Source organism: Lentinus tigrinus (genome assembly GCF_003813185.1).
Source record: "Lentinus tigrinus ALCF2SS1-7 unplaced genomic scaffold L226scaffold_10, whole genome shotgun sequence".
Classification (NCBI taxonomy): Eukaryota; Fungi; Basidiomycota; class Agaricomycetes; order Polyporales; family Polyporaceae; genus Lentinus; species Lentinus tigrinus.
In genome coordinates, this window is record NW_027137919.1 from 920881 (window position 1) to 936213 (window position 15333).

Consider the following 15333-nt stretch of genomic DNA (forward strand, 5'->3'; position numbering starts at 1 on the left):
CGGCGACGCAAGGCGCAGAGGAACTCCGTGCCAGTGGGAACAGAGGACATCGCGCACCCATCGCGGTTGGTTACGGTCTCCTCGGACATCTCGCGCACAGGTCTTCTGACACTACAGCATCCAGGTCGACAGCCGGCAGGTGCTAGAATGAAACGACTGCGCATGTTGCATGTTCACAACACCAGCGAACAGCGGCCCCCGGTCGAGAGCCACCCGAGTTTTAAGCTTAAAGCTTGCGATGCGCGAGAGCCTCTTCGCCGATCTCAGACACGGTGAACCAAGTCCCGTCGTTTGCGAAGGACGTATATTAGTATGTGGACAGTACCATGCAAAGCCATCTCACAGTCTCATATATTGCACTAGTATTCCCTACCAGGAGTCCGATAAGGGCGGATCCGAGCGCGAGGTACTCGTGCGGGAAGGATGGTGGGAGTGATTCTTACACCAAGTTTTCACCAACTGATTGCAATCATAGCTGTTAATTGCGCCTACAGAGTCTGTCGTTGATCGTACGCTCTGACAGAATGCGACTCCGTCTTGACGATAGAGGGACGAGGCCAGAGACGATTGACGCCAAACTCGGCGTGAGAGCCTGAGGTAAGTACGTCGCGATTTTGCAGCTGATATGTCCTACCCGCACCTGCCCGCACTCGCAAGGTACTCTCGCCCTGTGTCATCTGATATCGAAAAGGATTTCTTGAAGTTCTTCGGGCCGAGAGCCATCCCATCCGCCGAGGCATATGTATGTAGTTTGTGCGCCAGTCCACCCTAGGAGACCCCTCCTTGTCCCCCGAGTCAACGTCTCCCACCTCCTGCACCTTGCACCCTGCACCAATCCCATCCTCGTTCGACTCTGCCTCTCATACCCGAGCCCGCTGGATCTTCAGAGGTGCGTCAGGCGAATGTCAGTTGGCGATGACGACAGAACTCACACATTGGGAGTAGATCATGCCCCATTACATCCCCCCAGACATCACAGACGTGATCATCTCAGCCGTAGCCACCGAGGATATGTTCGTCGGTGGCGCCCGGACGCATACACTCGCTATGTGCGCTCTTGTCTGTCGGGCCTGGCTACCAAGGAGCAGAGCCAAACTGTTCGAATTCATCTGGATCAAAAACCAGCGCAGCTACGATCTGCTCATCGAAAGGGTCCTACGTTCGGAGACCATGAGCCGGTATCTCATCTCCGTGAACGGCTTTCACATCTACAATGAAAATGCGGAAGGTCGCCTCGGCTCGGCCGCTCGTCTATTCCTCGTCGAGTTCGCAGGAAAACTCCCCGGATTGCGCGACTGGTTCGTCCTCGATAATGATTGGACCCTCCAGCGGCCTTCCGTCAAGTGGCCTCTGTTATTGTCACAGTTCCACACCATCACAACCCTCAGACTCGAGAATTGTCGATTCGCTTGCTTCAGCGATGTTCGACGGCTGCTTACTGCGTTACCGCTGATCTCCGCCCTCGATATCTGGTATCTCACTTGGCCCACGGTCTCACGGGAACTGCGCCTGCCATTCACACTCCGTTCCCGGACTTATTGGCCAAAGTTGAACGCGCTTCACATCGGCTATGATAAAGACCAACAGCAATGCGTAAAGACGTTTCTCAGGTGGATCACGGCAGCGCTGGGTGGATCGGCCGTCAAAGAGCTGTCTTGTGGCTTCTTTGGCCTGCCTCCTACTGGGGCGTTGCAGGAAAGTGCAGTCGCATTTGGGGGACGCCTCCAGCGGTCTGTCATAGATCTTGATACACTCATTATAGGTATGTATGCTCGTCAGCTGTGTACCACTCGTCGCTGATGCTTCTTGTACCTAATGTCCAGACAGCCTGGCTCTATCGGAGTTCATTGCTCTTGAACGCTTGTCCCTCGACCTATTTAGATACCAGGGCAATTGGGAAGACGTGGCTTCAGTTCTGCAGGACGTGGCCTCAACGAGGTTACGATCCATCACGTTCAAAAACGTCTATACTCGGGCCTTCAAAAACGATACCAGCTTGCAGCGGTTCAACAAGTTCGATCAAGACACACTTGAGGAACTCGATCGCGTCCTCTCGCGTGAGGGATTCCGCAGTCTACAGGAAGTCGTCTTGAAGGTCCATGCGCCGCTTGGAGAGGATCAGGAAGAGCTTCTCCGCGCACATGCGAGGAGATTCTTGTCCAAGCTACACGAACGGAAGATCATCCGCCTGATAGTATATAGGAGGAGGAGGGTATAGAAGACCGCGACATTTGGCGAGTACCTTGGACATGTCCATCATGATCACATGCTAACCGGCGGCCCTTCTACAGGAAGTCGACGTAGAACGTTAAAGTACACGCGCCGTCTGGCCCAGCCACGGATATCCGAGTTCCAGGACTCGGACGGTTTTTTGAGTGCCCTGAAATCGTTCAAGCTTCCGGTCTAGTGGCTGAGAGTGGCTTTCGCTAGGCTCTCCCCCTGGTTCCGCCGGCCAGTGCAGTACCACAGCACACCGACCAAGCGATCATGACTTAAAGACCCTCCATCAACAATTCGCGACGTGTCCTGACTCGGACCGCGCTCTCATGGCTTCACTTCTCCATCCTCCATCGAACCCTTCCCTCGTCGTCCAGTTTTGCACATACCGCCGTCCGTGCGGGTGTGGCACAACCTCTCGATCCGTGTCTCTCTCGGTCCTTGCTTGCGTTCGTCATCAGTTACCCCACCGAAGTCCTCCCACTTCCGCGATCACGACCTCTACTACTACTATTTCCATGTAACCTCCATATGGCAGCCCTTTCGACCATCCCCTCGCATTCGTGGTCTGGACCCCGCGTGCACTCGTCCTCATCCCCATTTAGGCTGAGCAGCGTCGATCGGTCGGTCTCTAGCTGGAGGTCGCAACGTCAGGGTGAAGGCTGGAGACACTCAAAGTCATCGGTGATCCGGCACGCGCCACCCTCAGGTTGACGCGAGGCAGGGAGGGCTCCAGACCTTCACCTTCGTTGCCGGTGCATCTCCGCCACCCTCCAGCTGTCAGCAGTCGCTCGCATGAACCGCGGGGTTTGCAGGATTTGCAAACCATTACAGCAACAAGGAGGAGAAGCCTGATTGTCTTATGAACAATCTAGAGACGGCTCCTTGAGTCGGTGTCCCCAATGAAGATGTGCAGACTGAACTCACTCGCGAATGTAACACGAAGCGTTTCGCTCGTCCGCACGGCACATCGTCGAAGTTTGCCTACATCATAGTCATTCCTACATGCCCAGAGCCTGTGCGCTGCCACCTGTGACGTTCGAGTGTATCTACTACCATCCCTTCGAGAGTATATTTATCGTTCAAGAATCAATACGGAGCTTGAGAGAGAGTTGATCTACTATGCGCGTGCCGTCGGCAGCCGAAGAGACGCTTGACGCGTCGCGTCGCGTGTCGGGGACACGCCGGACCGCGCTCTTGTCCGCAACCACCATCATCTAGCACGGCTCTGCCTGTCTCGCTACTGTAACTTGTGCTATCGGCTGACGAATTGAAAAGTTTTACACCTTTCTCACTCTGGCTGGTCCGACATGCAGCTCAAAGGTTACGAAGTCTGGATCTCGTGCGACGGTAAACCGCTACCAGAGCACTGCATACAGCCCGAGGGACATGACGGGAAGACTCTCGCGTGCTTTATTCCCAGCGAATGCGGGAAGGTGAGTACTATTGTCTTGCCTTGTGTATGACGGACTCCCATTCCCGTTCGTAGTCCTTTGTGATCGAGTGGCGAGACTCTGTCCAGCAGAGCCACTTACGATTTGTGACGACGATCGACGGGACAGAAGTCGGAGGGAACCGTTGCATACCTGGAGGACGGGGAATGAGGGAGGGTGTGCGCACGAACCCATCCACGAGGAAACCATTCAAGTTTACAAACCTCCTAACCTTCGGTACGTCTACTTTCTTTTATACTGTCAAATGGTATTGCTGATAGCCGCAGACGACGAGGAGATGCTCGGAACCCCCAGTCATGAGAAACTAGGCCAGATTGAGGTTACAGTATCGCGCATTCGTGCCGAGTGCAGGCTCGTCCAGCGTACCTGGAGCAATGGGTTCCGTCCTACAGAAGCCGTGCATGAGAGGAGCAAGAAGGCCGGCGTACACTGCGTAGCGTGGGTGTTTCGCTAGGAGCATGTGCAGCATGCAGCTGAGATTCAACTTTGCATCGTCTCATTCTAGGTTGGGCCAAGAATGCAGAGTTGCTACAAGCCGCACCCAGCCGCACAGCACTCCGCTGAACCCTCGTGAGGGCCACGTCGCCAAGTTCATCTTCCGCTATAGGCCTCTCCGTGCGTATCCGTTTCGTCACATAGACCCCGGGTGTGTGGATTGATATATGTTTGTTAGCCCTCTTACAGGCACAGGGTATCGTACCTATCCCGGGCGCAGCAAATGTCAAGCCTGTCGTAGTCAAGTCATGCCCCGACGAGGTCAACAAAGCTTCGTCTGCTGCTTCGACCTCACGATGGGCACGGAAACGATCCAGACATGAAGTCGACGAGGATGGTGAGGACGTCAAACCAGACGTCTCGGCAGTCGTAGTAGACGATGAGAGCGACTTGGAAGGGCTGAAGGTATGTTGGCTATAGCTTGTCGCGCCCCTCCTTTCGCGAGAGAACTGATGATGTCCTGCTGTCTCGCAGAGCCAGCTGCTAGAACGACTGCATACGGTCGAACGGGCGATGAAGAGAAGAAGGTCAGACGGCGTCTCGAAGGCACCCTTAGCACAGAAATGTGTCAAGACAGAACCAAGAGACCTGTCTCCTCGCCGACGAACGTCCCAACCGGTGGTCATCGACCTGACGCTCAGTGACTCGGATGCCGAGTGAAGGCGGTAGCTCCGTCCCTCTAAGCGGGCGAGCGACTAACGTCCGACCCAGCCTACAGGCGTGTGTTCCGTACGATACTGTACTATACTCAAGCTTCCGCATCATTAATTGCTGTCATCATGTTGGTATGTTCATCCTCACTATCGCTAGACACCGTAACTCCACGCTCACATGCCTCGCAGTGCTTGCCTTACTGTGATGTCCTTCATGTTACTGTAGGGGGGCCGAGGAGTCCTCGACTGTCAGGCCATATCGAGCCCATTCGAATTCCAATCCAGTCTGTCACAAGAGTGCGTATTCGACTCTCTCTAGCCCACGACCCGCCTCGGAGGTACAGCCTAAGTCGGTGTGCCCCACGCTCGTGCGGAATACAACCATTTGAGTCTTTGATTGCACGACGTATCCGCACTGTTGGTCCGATCATCAATGCGTTTGCGCTGCTTTCTCAAAAAGTTGGGGCGCAGCTCCCCTAGGCTCACATATTCACGGCGCTGACATTGTACCTCCGCAGACTCGTTCAGAACCCGACCCACACCAGAACTTCTATCACACCAAGCTCTACCATCATCATCATCATACCAACCATAGCACTCATCATGATGGTGACCAAGTCTGGCGGTCTCGAAACGATCTTCTTCGCCGATGCCGTTCTCTTCGATATGGTGCGTACTGTTTTACTATGTCTATCCAGCCCAGGTCTTGTGTTGACGACATCCGTCAGGACGGCACGCTGACCGAGGCCGAGGCCGCATGGAGCAAGGTCGCGCAGGACCTCGCGCAAGTCCCAGCAAATGTCATTGCCGCGACGCACGGCAAGCGCGCCGTGGACAACCTTGCGCAGTTCAAGCCCCATATCAAGGCGCACGAGATGGATGGCGAGGTGCAGGCGTTCGATTCGACTCTTCGCTGATACATACAACAAGCACGGCCCCGGCTCGCGTGGCAACACTCCTCAGAAAATGCGCTCGCCGATCTCGTCTAGGGAAGCCCCCCTGCGCTCTCCTTTGCTAGCGCCAGCTCGACGCCCCAATCGTCGTTCTCTTCGAGCGATGAAGAGGCTGCGCCTCGTCGACCGTCGTTCATGACTCGCGTCAGCTCCCACCTCACGCTCATTGAATCTCACCACAATGCCATGGTTGAGGAGGCAGTTTATGAGGACGACGACGCATGGCGGTCTAACCTCGCCAAGCAGCATGAGTTCGAAGCTTGGCATATCGAGGCGTGCCCTGTCGACTGCTGGGTCCGCATCCTCCCTGGTGTGAAGAAGCTCATGGGCTCTCTTCCCGAGGGGCGGTACGCAGTTGCTACGTCCGGAGCGAAGACATATGGTACGTTCTTCATAACGTCTTGTCGCATAAGTCACAGCTGACCCACTGCGTTCTGACAGTGTACGGTTGTATGACTCGCGTCGGTATTTCGCCTCCTCCTGTGACGATTACTGCGGACGACAAGCGTCTCAAGGCAGGCAAGCCCGCATCCGACCCCTTCCTGCTCGCAGCGAAGGAGCTCGGGTTTGACGCGCGCCGCTGCGTCGTCTTTAAGGACTCGCCCTCTGGCATCAAGGCTGGCGTCGCATCTGGCGCGACTGTCATTGCAGTCTGCATGAGCCTCGAGCGGTCGAAGATTGAGAGCTGCGGGCGCACACTTTATCGTTGAGACCATGGAGAGCGTGAAGGTCGAGATGGAGAACGGTCGTCTGAGGTCATTGTTGAGCAGTGAGGCCTAGTGAGGTCTTGGACGCGATGTAATTCGAGGCTTGCTTGATGCCGTGCCCTGGCGGCCCCCTTTCTATTGTCATGGCATTCGCTCCGGATGGCTTGAACCGGGAAAACTAACAATTGCTTCGCACCTGTTGAGTAACCTAAGTACCAGTCGGTCCTATCGAACCACTAGCCAGTTGTCCAGCCGAGGTGCGGAGCCGGCGGGCCAGTGCGGGCCGTTCCGGACACTAGTGGCAGCCCTGCCACCAAGGACGTAAGAGAGAGCCCCTGCAGTTGAACCACCTCCCACACATCGCAGATGAGAGTCGACCAATGCGAAGTATGGCTAACATGCGACGGCCAAGTACTTCCCGAATACTCTTCTACCTCGACCGGCAGGAATAGTACCTGCCTGATCCCGAGTAGAGCCGGCGAGGTGAGCCTATGTGCCACGCCACTGCCACTCCGCCACTACTGTCTGTAGTTGACCCACTGGTTCGAATTCTCAGTCGTTCGTGGTGAGGTACCGTAATCATGGCCACGAGCTGGTTCGCTTCGATGTGCGCATGGATGGGTCCCCGGCGGGCAAGCGTGTGTGTTGGCCAAGGAAGAAGGGGAGCACGTCAGGCCTCCGAACGGGACCGGAGACCCTCCAGCTCTTCCAGTTCTCGTCGCTTGTCACGACCGGTATGTATCGCTAGTGCTAGTGACTAGTGAGCACGCTTGCTGGATTCTAAAACTCCTATATAGATGATGACGATGCACCGAACCTGGATGACGACTCGAGACTGGGTGTCATCCATGTCACCGTCTTCCGCATCTCTAGTCGACATCGGGTCAGACCATCCGCTCCGGGACACCGGCATTCCGAGTTTCGGTCTGTCGGAGTCGTTCACGAGCGGTCGAAGAAAGCGGGCGCGCATTGCGTTTCGTGCGTATTGACGTTCAAGTGATATAAGGTTCATCTCCGTTAGACTGATCTCTGCGTGTTCTTGCTCAGGCTTGGGCACGCACGTCAAGTAGAGCCCAGGAGTGCGGTCGAGTGGAAGATGTCCGTGGATCCTAGAGAAGATCCCTTGGCGACGTTCACGTTCCGCTACAAGCCTGAAGGTGCTTGTTTGCGTGTCTTGCCTCGCTGGGTGCTGTCCTGACAATAGTGTATAGCCGTCTTGCAGGCTGAAGGCGTCATACCCTACCACATGGCTCTGCTGGCGGGTTCCTCCTCTGAACCCCACAAGAGACCCATTGAGCAAGTCGTGCATGAACTTGAGGGGTCGGGAGATAGGCCGACGAAACGCCTCAAGTCGAGCACGGAGGATGTCGAGGCGAAGCAGGAAGTCATCGAGATCCTATACGATGAGGATGACTTCGAGATGATCGAGGTCAGCTATGATAGCATTTCCGGCTCTATTGGGGCCTGAGCTGACATGCAACCGGGGGGATATAGAGCAGGGATACATCCTCGCAGAACGCTTTCGAAGAGCGGTGCTTGAAGCAGGAACGCGACCTATCTCTCGCATACCCAGTACTGGATGATGGTACAATCGACCTCACCTTGGACGACTGAGATTTTCTTGGGCTCTTCTTGACCGGTGAGTGGCAAGCTCAACAGAATTGTCTCTCTTTCTACTTACCGAGTTATCTCAGCGAAACATCCTTGGTTGCCACTACCTTATAACACAGTAGCATTAGTTTATCAGCCTATAGTGTATATTTTAGTTCCATGTAGATATGTTCGGAGACAAACCAGACTCATAATGTTAGAAACACCTCGGACTTGCCGAACTCAGCGTTCATGCGTAGTACTTGCTACCTCACATATCTTCTTCCAATTATTATACCCATATATATTGTGGAGCAGATGAAGATTCGGCAAGGCTCAGAATGTCGACGCCTCGAATATCTGAAGTGTCGAAGTGAGGACGACAAGAAGCGCCGGAAGATGTCAGGATACGCGTGTTCCGGCAATTGCCGGCAGTCGACCACGGACAATGGGCCCGCTAAAGTCAGACTTGAACCATCCTCGAGACTGCAGTCCGCCATATTCTGATTTGCCTTGAAACCTTCATGCAGCTTTCATAGCGAGTACGATGAAGCTTGGCAACTGTGAAGTATGGATTGCTTGCGATGGCGAGCCACTCCCGGAGTATGCCGTGACAGTGGAAGGCGACGACGGGAAACAGACATCTTGTTTCGTTCCAAGCGAGGCCGGGAAGGTCAGAGGATATGTGAGGCAGATAACGTGTTGTGTTGCTCATTGCATGATGCAGAAATTTGCCATTCACTTCCGAAACAACTGTCGGAAAGACATCCTGCGCTTCGGAAAGCGGCTAGACGGTATCCGTTATGGTGTTACATCGGTCAAACCTGGATGTACAAGAAACTATTGGGGTGTTCGCATTACTCCTACATCCCGCCGTCCTTACCAGTTTTCGCATCTGATGACTACTGGTCAGTAACACCTGTTCCGCTGACGTATCCTGACCCCGCTGACTGCAGTACGCTCCAGATGACGACTCTTCTCTAGGCCACGATGAACATCCGGGACTTGGCACGATTCATATCCAGGTGTATCGGATAAAGCGTGTTCCGATTTCCGGGCAACCTGTAGACCCCTGCTACACGGCACCTAAAACGGCGGGGCCTGTCCACGAGCGGTCGAAGAAGGTCGGGGTACATTGCGTCAGGTTCGTTCACTCGTCCGTCTCTGACAGCCTTGATTACCGTCTGAAAAACGCTTCTCTTCATGCGTAATAGTCTTGGCGAAGAGATTCAGGTCGAGCCTGTTGGTGTTAGTCGCTACAATGAGTCTGTGATCGACCCAACCGAAGGTCCAGTGGCCACATTCATCTTCCGCTACCGACCTCTAGGTATGTGACACCTCTTTTCCCTTCGAATGGTGTCCTCATCTTTTTCCATTTCAGCCATTCTACAGGCGCAAGGGATTGCGCCGCGCCCGGATCCAGGCTCTCAGTGCGGCGAGTCTGAGGCAGGCCCGTCCCAACAGACCTCAGAGAGCGACCGCAATGAAGGACGACTCCCGGAGCAAGAAGAGAGGCCGGCAAAGCGTGCCCGGCTTAACGGCAAAGCGAAAGCGGATCCGGGAGACGTGAAGCCGGACATCGTCAACGTGGAGTCAGACGATAATTCGGACGATGACGAGCTGAACGAGCTGAAGGTACTAAACAGTTTGGACTACCTCTCGTGTGTGTGTGTGGCTTGGCATGCTGAGTCGTGCGAATAGGGCCAGCTGCAGCACATTCTGAGCAGGATTGATCGTATGGAAAAGAAGAAGTCCAAGAAGAAGGCGACCGCTGGCTCCGGACGGGTGAAGAAGGAGGAGCCGGGCACGTCCTCCGGCCTTGACCGAGGCGGAGGAGGGGACGTGATTGACTTGACCCTCAGTGACTGATGCTCTATCACAGCATCGATCACAAAGCTCACACATCTGTTGTCGACGGGGCCGCCTTTGCTGTCTTGCTGAGTGGGACAGTTTGCGCGTTTGACGACCGTTCCCTCTGGGCCGGGCATGTGGGCCAGAAGTCCCGTTTACATAGGATGTATATCGACGCGCTGTCTCATTATGGCGTGGTGTCCTTGTGGAGCGCGATGTTCTAACCAGATGACCTGCAGTAAATCTCTCGATGTCCAGTGGGCGAACCTCAGGTGAGTCGCCTGTTCAGCAAGTAACGGTGAAGCGCCGGGCCGTGGCGCTCTTTCTTTAGCTGATGCCAGTACGTTCCTCCTCTCCCTCAACGTTCAACTTCTAACTCGGAACCTCTGCATTTGCAGGAGCGCCATCTGTGCGTTGTGCCTAATGGATTGGGGAGGGGTAAGGCAACGTAAAATATGACCTCGAGTGCCAGCCGAGTTCAACAGCAGTCCTTTAGAACTTGACGGGCCAGCGCGACAATGGCGACATGGTCTGTCTCGGCGACGCATCTGACGGCACTCTTGCGACTTCGCCGACTGTTCGCCCACGTTCATACCAGTGCCGCCGTTTGCATACTAGCTTCTCCAGCCTCAGATGTGGTAACTTACTGGTGCGTCACTGCGTACTTGCACTAACTTCCAAGGTTGTGGCATTCCTACTCAAGCTCAAATACTCTCTTCACTGACTCGACGGGGCCCATCCTGTACATAGAGCGCGTGAAGAAAGCTGGCACACCAACCGTGTAGCGTGGGTGGCCTCTGTCGCGCTTTGGATAGTACTGATTTGACTCTGATTGGGGAGTTTAGGGAGCCCGTTCAGAGTCGAGTCCCGGAAGGACGACCTCATCCGTCTTGCGGGATCGACTCCTGATTTAACTTGCGTAGTCCGTCCGCTACAGACCCCTCGGTGAGAACGAGTCCGTCTAGTAAGTATGCTTCGCGCTGTCTGCCGTGCCATTGACCAAGACCACACAGGCTCTTTTGCAGGCTCAGGGGCTCGGAGCTGTGCCGCTTCCTTGACATGCAGAGCTGGCACCTCGCAGTCCTGATAGTAACGGGCGGAGGTGCATCTCCGAGAAGCGTGCGGGCCGCCAGGCGGGTGGATTTGCTGGAGGTGACTCAGATAACTGACCTTCTCCCAGGTGATTGAGAGTCAAGGTCGGAGAAGCACGAGACAGCCCGGTGAGTTTTCTGAGGGGATAGTACGAGATGACAAGCAGTGCTGAACTCTGATTTGGATAGCTTCATATACCTGGGGCCCGTTACCTTGCCGTCCAATAGGACAGCACACATCTTGTCCCTGCGCAGCCACCACCAATCACCGCCGACGACGATTCGTCACCCTGTCGGGCGAGGGGAGCTGACGAGCCCACGACGCACCTGTCCACAGCCACGCCGACCGGAAATGGTATGTTACGTCGTATGAAGATCAATGATCGCAAGCACGCATCGCGCGCGGGGTATCGGGATCTGTGAGTGTCAACAAGCGCATTTCATATACCACTGTTGAGGGTGGTGATTACCGCGCGAGTCGTGCTTCGCGTTGACAGGATCTTTCGCAGGCATCGGATGCGTGGAGATATACGTATTTCGCGGTACCGACACCACTCGCGAGGAGGGAGGATGCGCTTGGCCAGCTTCCCGAGCGATGCAGGAGGGAGCACCAAGCATCGAATTAAATCCTCTCGGTGCAGCAACTATCAGTGCGCATTGAGCATGTCTTTAAAGCGTGCGTTGGATACGCTTCGAAGGTCGCACACAGCTTGTCGGAGCTCTTGCACGGACATAGGAGAACTCGGTCTCATGTCGAGGGTCACCGCTCGTATACATTGTGCATACTAGCGGCCAGGGGTACTTTCTACATGTTCCTGGTTCCTGCTGGTTCAAGATTCAGCACTGCCAAAGTTCACGGAAAAGGTAAGTGAAACCGTCCCCCTCCGACTCCCGAGTCCGTGGTTTGATGATGGGCGCCCTCTCATCGGTCTGACTGTGTAGTGTTTTATGGCGTACAATTATTCGTATCTGGTCCTGTGTCGCAGGCGACGCATATAGTCGAATCGTAGCAAATCTAAGTTGCTAGTGAGAGTGCTAGCTGGCGTCGATCGGGAGACTCAGTTTCTGGACGACCTGCTCTCCATCGGAGGAATGACGTATACGTATGCATTGCCTCGTACTATATATATAAGTCAAGGACTCGAGCACAAGCCAGTATATATGCATCACTCTTCCTTTCTTTCGCCCACATTCAAGCTCAAGCACGCCCAGCAGCCCCGTCTCCTGGATCCCGCACCTGTCGCTCGCATCTGCAGTAAGTAAGCACCCCGATGTCGACGCAGGGTGACATCGCTAAGTACGGTCCTCGACGGGCGACTCGGAGATCAATCATGGCTGTGATGTCCTGGACGCCCGGTGTATACAATTCCGGGAGACCAAGTTGCCAAGCAGGGCGAGCCTCGAGTGTTTTGCGCTTCCTCAAGCGCAGTGCATGCGACATGCGGTGGGCATCTGACAATGATCAGTTCTGGCGAAAGATGCAGGTGTTGGCCTCTTGTCCGCAGAATGAGGCTAACTTATGTCAGGCAGGGCGTGCTATGTTGTTGATCCAGACGGGAGCGCGTTCCTTTGGTCGCGAGCAACGATTGGCTGGGGGTGCAGACCGCCGGGAAAGATGACTGCGATCTGAATCTCGCACGCGCTACCCCGAGGAACGCCGGGCGGGGAGTCTGGACCAGGGCGGAAGGAGGGCGTGTGCCTGGGGATGTCCTTCCTCTTCGCCCGCTGAGTCCAATGCCGTTTCGCCCAGGGTCGTCCTTGTCTCGCGCCCACTGCCATCGCAGCCTGATGTTTCTGGCCTCCACGTCCTTTTCAGCCTGACGAAAGCGAAGTAACTCTCCTGGTATGTCCCCCATTTCGTGCCACTGCTCTTCGCCTCCGCGCTCGGTGCATCCTGGTCTGGCCCTCTGCCGCAAGTTCTAACAGGTCCTGTTCTGATCCAAACAGCATCGCCCACGAAAAGGCGCTCCCTGCCATCCCAAGAACCCCCTTCGGCGTCCGCGAGCGCATCTCCTTCCCAGAGGTCCCCTTCCTCCAGTTCGCCCCCGCATCTGTCGCTCCTTTCATCTTCACGTTCATTCCTGCTCGATACCCCTCCGTTCCGCTGTCCATCGTACTCTGTCAAATGTTCACGCCCCCACCTTCGCCCGATCCTCGACGTGTACAGCGAAACTCGTCCACATCCCCTGCGATCCCATCAGGCCCAGCCCTCAAGCTTGATGTCGCTGACGATCCTTTCCTGAGCCCCTCCTCCAGTCGCTCCAGAAGCATCTCGCCCGACTCGCAGCCCTTGCAGTCACACGAGACTCCTCTTTCGCCCAAGGAGGATCCATACACGTACGCGCAGCTTCAGAAGAAGCGTGTTGGCAGACGCACACGATGGGCAGTGGTATTCCTTCCTCTCGCCCTCGTCCTCATTGCCCTCTCTACCCGCTATCTCACCCACCCCGCGGCGTTTGACGCGTTCTCAACTCGCTCCCCAAGCTGGTCCTCTGTCAAGGACTGGACTCCTCATAAACGTCATGCTGCGCCGGACCCTGTACCCGCTACCTCCGTCGCGACGACAGTGGACAATGCAAAACCGACGGGTACCGACCTCTCCCTCGCGCCATCAGCGACGTCGGTTCCGACACAGATCGATTCGAGCAACACCAAGGTGCCGTGGACAGCTCCTGCTCTGCCTACCCCCTTCCCCCAGCCCTTCGATTCCACTTTGTCTACCAACTTCTCCACCGTAGGATGCCAGGACTTCATCACGAACATGACTCAGACCACCCCCTTCCGCGAGTGCCGCCCGTTCTCCTTACTCGTAGGGGACTCGAACGCGTTCATTACAGTGAGTTTATTCGATCTCCCTTTGGTGTGCTCGTGGCCTGGGCTTGTGTGCTGTACTTTCGTTCCGTTGCTTCTCGGCTTGGACTTGGATCGTGGACTGTACACTTGTTTCTGGTGGGGAGACGGAGAGTTGCAGCTGCCGTGGACTCGGGTCATTTTTCTTCGACCCGAGAACCTGATGACCTGGCTTCTTCTTTCAAAAATCTCTCACAGCCGTCATCCCGATCCTGGTGCCTGCGTTCTAGCTAGGCCGGGGTCAAGGCTCTCAGCTCTCCTGTTCTCCCGCGGGGTACCTTTGGATGCATGTCGCATCGGACGCCGTGCTAACATTCTGTTTGATCGAAGCAGAGTCAGCGGAACATATCTGAACTCAACGTGATCATCTGGGGCACATGCAACACCGACCTCAGCGCGGAGCAGTGTTCATCTAACATGGGGTGGTTCGCGAACCAGATCCAGACCGTGTGTAAGAAGGACATCGCTGCCCAGAATGCCCTTGTAATGGACGCCGTTGCAGGTGCGTTGGAGGGCACATCCCGTCGCCCGACCTCACCGTGCAATCGCTCACCTCCTCATTATAATCCCAGGCCTCAATTCCTACAGCATGATGCGGGAAGCCGCCTGCCAGATCAACCAACAGACGGACACGTACTGCTACGTCGAGGCGACGCAGTCTACGCATCCATCGGACCTGTACCTTTACCAGCTGCCGCTGGGGCTCGCGCTCCCCAACACGACGGTCCCCAGCTGCACAAGCTGCGTCCAGAGCGTCATGAGCGTGTTCGCAAAAGACGGCACGGCCAACGCGGAGCTCAAGAAGACGTATGCTCCCGCGTCCACCATCGTGAACAACGCGTGCGGTGACCAGTTCGTCGCGACGTTGAACACGACGACCGGGAACGGCGCTCGGGTGGTCGGGGTCGGGATGAGACCATTTTTGGCGGTCGGGGCGGCGCTTCTTGTCGTGCAATTGGTCATGTAGGCCAGGTATTGGCCCCGTGTGTCATAGGCGGTGCGCCCTGCTCGGTGCGCGCTGCACTCCATTTGATGCCCATGCACGTACATGTGTCACGCCTTCGCCCACGTTTCACGCTTCACGCTCGCGCTGCGCTCAACAGCGCGATAAACACGCATTCTACGAACACTTCCTGTCGTTTCCCTGGGTCTCGTGTGTTTACTTTCGTTTGGTTCCAGATGGCACTGTGGACGCTCGATGGTCGACGTGGGCGGCCCTGTTGCTAGATACGATACGTATCTGCGTACCTTCCCCCGCCGCCCCCTCGCTCTCGCTCGTGCAGAGGCGTGCGCTGCTTCATCTTTTGCACTGTACATACTTGCCCTTCTTGACTTCTAACCATCTTAAGTTATTGTTACCTTAGACACCTTAGTGTATACTCGGTCTGTACTCCACCACCACCCGCATATCCCTACCCTCTTCACCCCACCCGTACCCATACCCTTACCCCCGTACCGCCAGCGCACCCATC

At 55.7% G+C, this 15333-nt stretch overlaps 6 protein-coding genes across 6 annotated transcripts; all 6 read left to right on the forward strand.

Annotated features, from left to right (window-relative positions):
- Positions 1–635: 635 nt before the first annotated feature.
- On the forward strand, positions 636–2411 carry L226DRAFT_52336 (uncharacterized protein). Its single transcript, XM_067678812.1, has 4 exons — positions 636–889; positions 946–1762; positions 1824–2234; positions 2292–2411. Exons 2-3 carry the CDS (start codon positions 949–951, stop codon positions 2216–2218), a joined length of 1209 nt encoding a protein of 402 aa, XP_067536272.1. The 5' UTR covers positions 636–889; positions 946–948; the 3' UTR covers positions 2219–2234; positions 2292–2411.
- A 1116-nt stretch (positions 2412–3527) lies between these two features.
- On the forward strand, positions 3528–4586 carry L226DRAFT_462145 (uncharacterized protein; the record flags this gene model as incomplete). Its single annotated transcript, XM_067675700.1, has 5 exons — positions 3528–3653; positions 3707–3887; positions 3932–4109; positions 4177–4286; positions 4345–4586. The coding sequence occupies 5 exons, from the start codon at positions 3528–3530 to the stop codon at positions 4584–4586; spliced, it is 837 nt and encodes a 278-aa protein (XP_067536273.1).
- An 836-nt stretch (positions 4587–5422) lies between these two features.
- L226DRAFT_545469 (HAD-like protein) lies at positions 5423–6482 on the forward strand (the record flags this gene model as incomplete). The annotated part of the gene is made up of 4 exons (XM_067682348.1): positions 5423–5488; positions 5518–5714; positions 5838–6154; positions 6214–6482. 4 exons carry the CDS (start codon positions 5423–5425, stop codon positions 6480–6482), a joined length of 849 nt encoding a protein of 282 aa, XP_067536274.1.
- A 340-nt stretch (positions 6483–6822) lies between these two features.
- On the forward strand, positions 6823–8297 carry L226DRAFT_534611 (uncharacterized protein). The gene is made up of 7 exons (XM_067680710.1): positions 6823–6962; positions 7036–7213; positions 7277–7457; positions 7527–7636; positions 7691–7908; positions 7974–8118; positions 8174–8297. The coding sequence occupies exons 1-6, from the start codon at positions 6846–6848 to the stop codon at positions 8091–8093; spliced, it is 924 nt and encodes a 307-aa protein (XP_067536275.1). The 5' UTR covers positions 6823–6845; the 3' UTR covers positions 8094–8118; positions 8174–8297.
- Positions 8298–8545: 248 nt separating this feature from the next.
- L226DRAFT_52521 (uncharacterized protein) lies at positions 8546–9854 on the forward strand. The gene is made up of 5 exons (XM_067678952.1): positions 8546–8742; positions 8797–8977; positions 9036–9213; positions 9284–9396; positions 9451–9854. The coding sequence occupies exons 1-5, from the start codon at positions 8617–8619 to the stop codon at positions 9768–9770; spliced, it is 918 nt and encodes a 305-aa protein (XP_067536276.1). The 5' UTR covers positions 8546–8616; the 3' UTR covers positions 9771–9854.
- Positions 9855–13002: 3148 nt separating this feature from the next.
- On the forward strand, positions 13003–14871 carry L226DRAFT_52540 (uncharacterized protein). Its single transcript, XM_067678970.1, has 3 exons — positions 13003–13847; positions 14192–14363; positions 14434–14871. Exons 1-3 carry the CDS (start codon positions 13137–13139, stop codon positions 14826–14828), a joined length of 1278 nt encoding a protein of 425 aa, XP_067536277.1. The 5' UTR covers positions 13003–13136; the 3' UTR covers positions 14829–14871.
- Positions 14872–15333: the final 462 nt, after the last annotated feature.

Bases quoted from the DNA above. Each gene is read 5' to 3' on its own strand.
- L226DRAFT_52336 (XM_067678812.1), top strand. From the start codon at position 949: ATGCCCCATTACATCCCCCCAGACATCACAGACGTGATCATCTCAGCC. The intron at 1,763-1,823 runs GTATGTATGCTC...CCTAATGTCCAG, and splicing joins TCTTGATACACTCATTATAG to ACAGCCTGGCTCTATCGGAG.
- L226DRAFT_534611 (XM_067680710.1), top strand. From the start codon at position 6,846: ATGAGAGTCGACCAATGCGAAGTATGGCTAACATGCGACGGCCAAGTA. The intron at 6,963-7,035 runs GTGAGCCTATGT...TCGAATTCTCAG, and splicing joins TCCCGAGTAGAGCCGGCGAG to TCGTTCGTGGTGAGGTACCG. The intron at 7,214-7,276 runs GTATGTATCGCT...ACTCCTATATAG, and splicing joins CTCGTCGCTTGTCACGACCG to ATGATGACGATGCACCGAAC.
- L226DRAFT_52521 (XM_067678952.1), top strand. From the start codon at position 8,617: ATGAAGCTTGGCAACTGTGAAGTATGGATTGCTTGCGATGGCGAGCCA. The intron at 8,978-9,035 runs GTCAGTAACACC...AGTACGCTCCAG, and splicing joins TTCGCATCTGATGACTACTG to ATGACGACTCTTCTCTAGGC. The intron at 9,214-9,283 runs GTTCGTTCACTC...CATGCGTAATAG, and splicing joins GTCGGGGTACATTGCGTCAG to TCTTGGCGAAGAGATTCAGG.
- L226DRAFT_52540 (XM_067678970.1), top strand. From the start codon at position 13,137: ATGTTCACGCCCCCACCTTCGCCCGATCCTCGACGTGTACAGCGAAAC. The intron at 13,848-14,191 runs GTGAGTTTATTC...GTTTGATCGAAG, and splicing joins ACTCGAACGCGTTCATTACA to CAGAGTCAGCGGAACATATC. The intron at 14,364-14,433 runs GTGCGTTGGAGG...TTATAATCCCAG, and splicing joins TGTAATGGACGCCGTTGCAG to GCCTCAATTCCTACAGCATG.